This window comes from Phocoena sinus, chromosome 17, assembly GCF_008692025.1.
Source record: "Phocoena sinus isolate mPhoSin1 chromosome 17, mPhoSin1.pri, whole genome shotgun sequence".
NCBI classification, from domain to species: domain Eukaryota; kingdom Metazoa; phylum Chordata; class Mammalia; order Artiodactyla; family Phocoenidae; genus Phocoena; species Phocoena sinus.
Genome location: NC_045779.1, coordinates 38,380,696 through 38,389,664, shown reverse-complemented (window position 1 = coordinate 38,389,664; position 8,969 = coordinate 38,380,696). Strand labels below are relative to the sequence as shown.

General features: G+C 36.3%; 1 protein-coding gene across 2 annotated transcripts in view; it reads left to right on the top strand.

Annotated features, from left to right (window-relative positions):
* The window catches only part of RAD54B (RAD54 homolog B), a 96,317-nt gene that overhangs the window by 51,274 nt on the left and 36,074 nt on the right, over positions 1-8,969 (top strand). For both annotated transcript variants that reach the window (XM_032610503.1, XM_032610501.1), the window contains exon 4: positions 8,500-8,694. In XM_032610503.1, the coding sequence (XP_032466394.1) occupies positions 8,500-8,694 (195 nt within the window). The remainder of the gene's footprint in view (positions 1-8,499; positions 8,695-8,969) is intronic.

Sequence of the window (8,969 nt, the reverse complement as noted above, 5' to 3'; positions counted from 1 at the left end):
GTCTTTTACTTAGTGTACAGAGACTGCTACTGGTAGAAATAGTGTAAAAAGAAAACTAATTGAAATTGTCCAAAATTGCACATCACAGATTTTTTTAGAATTAAAAAACTGATCAAAGCATCCCATCTTTTTCGTTAATGCTAAAACCCTCAAAACTTTATCCGGAAAAATCAAGGTTCATGAAACAACAAAACTAACACATGACAACTAACTTACCTAAAAACTGGTAACTTTTTTTTGACTAAAAACTAATGGAGTAATACAGTCTTCATAATATTTAGGCAAAATCTGATTTAACAAAACTGTATTTGGTAGAAATTATAGTTATAAAAGAAAATTCATGTTGGCAAAAGCTATAATCAGGAAAATACGATATATGAAGAAGTGACCGATGAATCAAATCTTTGTAATAACATTTACTTGGAAAATAATCCTGAATGTACAGTATGTACAATAATGCAGCTGGGTTCAAAGTTAATTTCTCAGGCTACTTTCTCAATGAAGATTAATTTTAAAATTAATTAATTAAAAAAATTAATTTTTTACCATCTTTATTGGAGTATAATTACTTTACAATGTTGTGTTACTTTCTGCTGTATAACAAAGTGAATCAGCTATATGCATACATATATCCCCATATCCCCTTCCCTCTTGCATCTCCCTCCCACCCTCACTGTCTCACCCCTCTAGGTGGTCACAAAGCACCGAGCTGATCTACCTGTGCTATGCAGCTGCTTCCCACTAGCTAGCTTTTTTTTTTTTTTTTTAGCTAGCTGTTTTACATTTGGTAGTGTGTGTGTCAATGCTACTCTCTCACTTCGTCCCAGCTTACCCTTCCCCCTCCCCATGTCCTCAAGTCCATTTTCTACGTCTGCATCTTTATTCTTGTCCTGCCCCTAGGTTCATCAGAACCACTTTTATTTTTTAGATTCCATATGTATGTGTTAGCATATAGTATTTGTTTTTCTCTTTCTGACTTACTTCACTCTGTATGACAGACTCTCGGTCCATCCACCTCACTACAAATAACTCAATTTCTTTTTATGGCTGAGTAATATTCCATTATATATATGTGCCATATCTTCTTCATCCATTCATCTGTCAATGGACACTTAGGTTGCTTCCATGTCCTGGCTGTTGTAAATAGAGCTGCAATCAATATTCTGATACATGACTCTTTTTGAATTATGGTTTTCTCAGGATATATTCCCAGTAGTGGGATTGCTGGATTGTATGGTAGTTCTATTTTTAGTTTTTTAAGGAACCTCCATACTGTTCTCCATAGTGGCTGTATCAATTTACATTCCCACCAACAGTGCAAGAGGGTTCCCTTTTCTCCACACCCTCTCCAGCATTTATTGTTTGTAGATTTTTTGATGCTGGCCATTCTGACTGATGTGAGTTTTGATCTGTAGTTTTGATTTGCATTTCTCTAATGAGGTAATTCTGCTTTCATTTAATATTTTTATAATCATGAAGGAAAAATGTGCCTAGAATCAAAATGGCAGTTTTGAAAACTACCTGTTGTTATGGGAATATGGTGATGACCAAGATCAAAAGAGACCCTCCTCTCAACACTTTATAGTTTAGTGGGGAAGGTTTACATTAAATCATTTGTCACATAATTAATTGCTGAGTTAATGCTGAGATAATAACGCAACTTGACATAGTTTGGCAGTCAGGGAAATTTAAACTATGGAAAGCTGAGTAGAAGTTAATTTAGATCAGTGTGTTGGAGGAAGAGAGGTAGAAGGCCCTTTGGCTGGAAGTAGTGTTTTCTTCAATACCTTTAAGACAAATGCATGATCAGATTTACTTTTAAAAATAGATATAGTAAGTATGGAAAATGGCTTTAGGGAGTAGAGGTGGCAAGAGAAGACTTCAACAGAACTGTTTGGAAGACCCAACAATAATGGTACAGTAGTCCAGACCAGAGATGATGACTTGGAAAGAGTAGAGATAATGCAGAAGGCAAACAGTACACAGCTTTGAGAACCATGGAGGGGATAGAATCATCTGGGTTTTGTGGTTGATTGGCTCTGGAACTGAGAAAATGAAGAATGTCGTGGATGATTTCCAATTTTTGGCTTGGATAAGGGTGGTAGTACTTTCCCTGAGAAATAGGAAAACTGAAGGAGGAGCAGTTTTTGGAGAGAAGAGAAGTGGACCTGGTGAGTTGGAGATGTTTATGAGACATTCATGTGGATCCAACTGGATATACTGGTATACTTACAGATCTAGAGTCATGATCTGGGCTAGAGAAAAAATTTTAAGTTAGTACAGGGAAGGTATTGAACCCATGGGAGTAGATGAGCTAATTTTAAGGAGAAGTGGTGCACAGTGAGGGGAGGAGGGCCTAGAACTCAGGAAGAACTCCAATAAACAAAGGTTAGACAAAAAAGTAAGAACTGGCAAAGATGTTTAAGACACAGCAATGAAAGGAGGAGGAAAATCTGAAGTGTGTTAGAAGCTATAAAAATGGAGTTCAATATTTCAAGGTAGAAGTGGTCAACATTGTCCAATGCTTTTTGAGAACTGTGGTCAGGACTAAAAAGTAACCTGTGGATTTATTGACAAAGAGCTCCTTAGTGGCTTTTAACCAGGCAGCTTTGGGGGAGGATCAGACTGGAAGCCAGATTGGAGAAGTTGAGGAGTGACTGGGAATTTGAAGAAACGGAGGGAGTTAAGTGGGTGTTTGGGTGCTTGAAGTGGAAACATGGGGGCAGGCAGCTTTTTCAGGCAGTATAAGTTCCCTTTTTATGCATGTGTTCTAGTTTATTCCTGAACATAACGCATCACAGAATAACTTTATTTTTCCATGCTGTGGCCTCTTTCTGTGATTTATTGTGGGGAAAGGAGTTTAGCAAGTGGGAAGTCAAGAGTGATCTTTTTAAGAGCTCTTTATTACCCCTAAAATAATGCACTAATTATCCCTCATTGTTTCTCTTATTAAGTTTCTCTTAATGAGAAACTAATCCTCATTAAGAAATAAAAAGAATCAACCTTTGGACCTGTTGCTAAAACATAATCATTTATTGAGTTACAGAATGATGTTTAATAATTTCTAGTGAGTGGGCTTATTTCAACCTGGCACATTTAAATCTGTTAAATGCTACATGTTGCCAAAACATAATAGTTTTCTTTTTTTAGGGGGGAGGGATAGAGAGGAGTGTTTAAATGACCTGGGCTTATTTAAAATTCCACAAGTTATGTAAAATTTTATTACAATAGAAGGTATAGTGAATTCCTTATATTAAAGAAGATGTAAATGGATTCTTGATTCTTCTAGCAACAGTCGACACTTTTTAAGTGTTAGCCTTTTACATACTAAAATTTAATAGTGTTTTATATTTTAATTTTGACATAATTTCTTATAATTCAGGTTCTCTTTAATGCCTGTTTTCTACTCATAGACGTCACTGAAATGTTGTAATAAGATAAGAGTTTGGGTTTAGAGTACATTTTGGGCAATCTATAAGTTGCTGGATGAATGAATGTTGAGGGTTTTCAGATCAGATTGAAAATGCAGTTTAAAGAAATGAAACTTATTTTAGGTGCATCCTTTGTAGTGTGAAATTAGAGGAGTCAAGCAAAGAAGAGATGTGTGTGTGTATATATATATATATATATATATATATAAACCACTAATAATGAAATTCAAATTATAATGTTAAGTAAATGCCATTTCTGTTTGTTAAATTGGTAAAGATGAATGTTTACACAAAAATCTGTACATAGATGTTCATAGCAGCTTGATTTGTGATAGTTAAGAGCTAGAAACACCTCAACTGTCAGTATTCCGTACAATAATAAGGAAGAAGCTTGATACAGGCAGCAACTTGGGATGAATCTCAGAGACATTATGCTGAGTGGGAGAAACCAGCTTGAAAGGTTGTATACTGTATGATTTCCATTTATTCGACATTCTCAAAAAGACAAAACTATATTGGTAGAAAACAGATCAGTAACTGAATAGGGTTAGGGTCTGACTAAAAAGGAATAGCCTGAGGGAGACTTTTGGAGTGATAGAACTCTTCTATATCCTGATTGTGGTAGTGGGTAAATAAATTTATACCTGTGTTAAAATTTGTAAAACTGTACACCAAGAGAAAAAGTCAGTTTTACTGTATGATAATTGTAACAAAAAATAACTACAGTTAGAGAAAAATTCGTAAGGTAATATATTATGCTGATATATAGTAGTGAAGTGGATCCTCTCCGTTGGTGGGAATATCATTGGTAATACCATTATGCAGATATTAAACACCATTTTACTTTTTAATTTAATGATATGGGAAATGTATTCACAATAATATATCAAAAGAGGAGGCTAAAAACTCTACATCATAATTCCTGGTATATTAGAAGCATGTTTTCCCCCAAAGAAGTATATAAAATTACCCTTTGTTCAAACACCTTCATTATGAGAGGAAAGCCGGAAACTGGGGCCACTGCACTTAAGTCCTTTGCCTGCTTGACTGTTCTGTTCAGGATTATAGCAGCCAGAGTCCTTTCAGGGACTGATAAAAGGTCATTGGGCCAAGCATTCTGAACACAGCTGTCTCAGCTGCATATCAATCATTTGTTTTCTCAGAAAAAAGCTTTGATGGTTCTGAAGATAATTTATTGTTTGGAGAGAGTCAAGATTCACTTTCTAAATCCATGAATACCAATGATCAACATATGCATTAACTGAATTCTAGTAGTGACTGGTTTTTCAGGCTTTCAGGAGATTGGTTTACCTGGCTTGAAGTTGTACAAGGTTTTTTTTTTTTGTCATATGTTTTCTCTTTGGTAAATACCTTCCAGTGGAATGACTGGTTATAGGAGGTGTATGTTTAACTTTCTAGGAGTCTGCCAAACTGTTTTCCAAAGTGATTGTACTACTTTACATTCCTTCCAGTAGTGTGTGATATTTCTAGGTGCTCAACATCTCTTTTTTTTTAAGTTATAATTGACTCTACATCTTTGTTAACACTTAATATAGTCAGTTTAAAAAATTTTAGTCAATTTAGTGAGTGTGTGGTGATATGTCATGTTTTGAAACAACTTTATTGATTTATAATTCACATACCATATAATTCACCCACATAAAACATATAATTAATAATTTTTAGTAGTATATTCACAGTTATGTGCAACTATCACTACCATTGTAAGATGTTTTCAACACTTCAAAAAGAAATCCTGGGGACTTCCCTGGTGGCACAGTGGTTAAGAATCCACCTGCCAGGGCTTCCCTGGTGGCGCAGTGGTTGAGAGTCCGCCTGCCGATGCAGGGGACACGGGTTCATGCCCCGGTCCGGGAAGATCCCACATACCGCGGAGCGGCTGGACCCATGAGCCATGGCCGCTGAGCCTGCGCGTCCGGAGCCTGTGCTCCACAACGGGAGAGGCCACAACAGTGAGAGGCCCGTGTACCGCAAAAACCAAAACCAAAACAAACAAACAAAAAAAGAATCCACCTGCCAATGCAGGGGACACGGGTTCGAGCCCTGGTCCAGGAAGATCCCACATGCTGCGGAGCAGCTAAGTCCATGCACCACAACTACTGAGCCTGCGCTCTAGAGCCTATGAGCCACAACTGCTGAGCCCACGAGCCACAACTACTGAAGACCTTGCGCCTAGAGCCTGTGCTCCGTAACAAGAGAAGCCACTGCAATGAGAAGCCTGTGCACCATAACAAAGAGTAGCCCCCGCTCACCGCAACTAGAAAAAGCCTGCACACAACAAGACCCAACACAGCCATAAATAAACAAACAAATAAATTTATTAAAAAAAAAAAGAAATCCTGTACTCTTTAGCTTTCAACCCGCCCCCACCATGTGCCCCCCCCCCACCCACAACTCACCCTCACCTCCCAGCCCTAAGTAACCACTAAACTACTTTCTGTCTGTATAGATTTACCTGTTCTGGACATTTCATATAAATGGAATCATGTAATGTGTAGTCCTTTGGTGACTGGCTTCTCTCACTTAGCATAATGTTTTCAAGGTTTATACATGTTGTAGCATGTATCGGTATTTTAATCCTTTTAATGGCTGAATAATATTACATTGTAGTGATGTACCACAATTTGTTTATTCATTTGTCAGTTGAATGGATATTTGGGATGTTTCTACCTTTGGGCCATTATGAATAATCCTGGTATAAACATTCATGTACAAGTTTTTTGTGTGAATGTGTTTTTCTCTCTCTTGAGCATATACCTAGGAGTGGAATTGCTGGGTCATATGGTAACTCTAATCTTTTGAAGAACTGCAGATCTGTTTTCTAAAGTGGCTGTATTATTTTACATTCCACCAGCAGTGTGTGAGGATTCCAATTTCTCCACGTCTGCATCACACTTTTTATTATCTGTTTGATACTTATCATCCTAGTGGATGTGAAGTGTATCTTGTAAATTCATTTATTTATTTATTTTTGGCTGCATTGGATCTTTGCTGCACACAGGCTTTCTCTAGTTGTGGCGAGTGGGGACTACTCTTTGTTGCAGTGCGCGGGCTTCTCATTGCGGTGGCTTCTCTCGTTGCGGAGCATTGGCTCTAAGCACATGAGCTTCAGTAGTTGTGGCACGTGGGCTCAGTAGTTGTGGCTCACGGGCTCTAGAGTGCAGGCTCTGTAGTTGTGGCACACTGGCTTAGTTGCTCCGTGGCATGTGAGATCTTCCTGGACCAGAGATCAAACCGGTGTCCCCTGCATTGGGAGGTGGATTCTTAACCACTGTGCCACCAGGGAAGTCCCATTAAGTAGGTGGTGTATTTTAAAAGATAAAGTAATCATTTGGTTTTTGTTTTGTAAATTATATTGTTTTGATAGCTTCCACGGGTCAAGTGTGTATTTGGTAAAAGACATAGTGAATAGCTCTTCAGTGATGGGGGAATGAGATTTTCCTCTGTTCAGCTGGAATAACTTTTATCTAGCCATTGAAAATATAGTGTACAAGTTAGGTGAGAAGTAAGAGCTAGGGCTCAGTATGAGGGTGGTCTGTATTCCTCAAGGAAGTGCTCATGTTTTAACTGTAACTGCCAAGGGGAAAAGAGAAAATAAGACAGAAATAAGGGGAGATTTTGTCTCTAGTGTCAAGTGTACTTTGAATTAATAGATAACTTTTAGTGTTTTTGCTTCAAAACACTAAAAGATATCATTATATAGAATATCATATACATGCCTTTCAACCTATTCTGCTGTTATTCTTTGTCTTATTTTATTATGTTTTATCTTTTTTAAGTTGAACTATAATTTACATGCAATAAAATGTATAGCTCTTAAATGATCAGTGATGATTTTTGTTAAATGTGTATACGCATGTACCTGTCACTCAGAACAAATTCTTGTATTTATTTTTTTTTAATTTGTATTGGAGTATAGTTGATTTACAATGTTGTGTTAGTTTCAGGTGTACAGCAAAGTGAATCAGTTATATATATACATATATCCACTCTTTTTTAGATTCTTTTCCCATATAGGTCATTACAGAGTATTGAATAGAGTTCCCTGTGCTATACTGTAAGTGCTTATTAGTTATCTGTCTTATATATAGTAGTGTGTATGTGTTGGTCCAATCTCCCAATTTATCCCTCCCCCTCTCCACCCCCGCCTTACCCCTGGTAACGGTAAGTTTGTTTTCTACATCTGTAACTCTGTTTCTGTTTTGTAGATAAGTTCATTTGTACCCCTTTTTTAGATTCCACATATAAGTGATATCATATGATATTCGTCTTTCTCTGACTTACTTCACTCAGTATGACAATAGAACAAATTCTTCTCTCCTGCCTCTTTCCAGTCAATTTCCCAACTGTAGAGGCAGCAACCACTTTCTGGTTTCTATCACCATAAATTAGTTTCTCCATTGCTGGAGAATTTTCTGTGTTAGACTGTTTGGATATGTTTTTGTAAGGTGATATTGGAAATGTTTTCAAGAGGAGTATAGACTTTCGTAAGAAACTTGATTTCCTGATTATATACTACTGAATTCTCAGAATCAGTGGTCCAACCTGATTGCTCCCTAACTAGGAGACAAGAGTATATTAATGAAATTTAGTCTGATTGCTACTTTACTGTTTTACTTTGTTCTTATTTGAAAAAACTACAGGTTTTTCTTTGAGAGAACTCTGTGATCTTATATTACTTTTCCTTGATTTTGTCATGTCACTGTTAATTAAATCAGTTGTTTATTCAGAATGTGATTATAGATCTTTTTCCATGGATGCTGAAATTTTATCTTTAATTAGTAGAGTTTAAAATCTTGCCAGTGATTATTATGTTATTTTATTTTAACATAGTTTGTATGATGATAAGAAATTTACATTCATCATACTCATGGTAATGTTAGCACGTGACATTTGCAATTTCCCAGTTTATAAAATGCTAACATGTGCATGAAAAAATACTTAATACAATCTAATTCACCTGTGCTTTTATTTGTTGCATGATCTTACTATTTAAATATTAAAGTCATCTTTAATAATGTGGTTTTTATTTTATTTTTTATTCTAGTTCATTTAGCCCCTAAAGAAATAACAGTGTCTAAGGGACAAGAAGAGGAGCCTGATAGCCTAGTTAAATATTTCAGTGTTGTTTGGTGTAAGCCTTCAAAGAAAAAACACAAAAAGTGGGAAGGCGATGCTGTTCTTATTGTAAAAGGAAAGTCATTTACATTAAAGGATTTGGAAGGCAAAGACATTGGAAGAGGTATTGTTATATTACCTGATGTTTATGATTTGGTCTAAAATTAATATATATCTCTGGCAACAAAATTGAAATGTAATTGGGTTTTACAAAGTTGTTCCTTAATTGACTTTCATGTCTAAATTATCTCATAAACATAAAATTATCTCTTAATCGTGAGTCTGGCAGTCTTACGTATACTCAGTGAGATGAATCTCATCCCATGGTTTCATTTTCTCCAAAAATGGCCATCCAGGTATATACAGTTACATTGGCATTTTTGTGAGATTAAGCAGTTT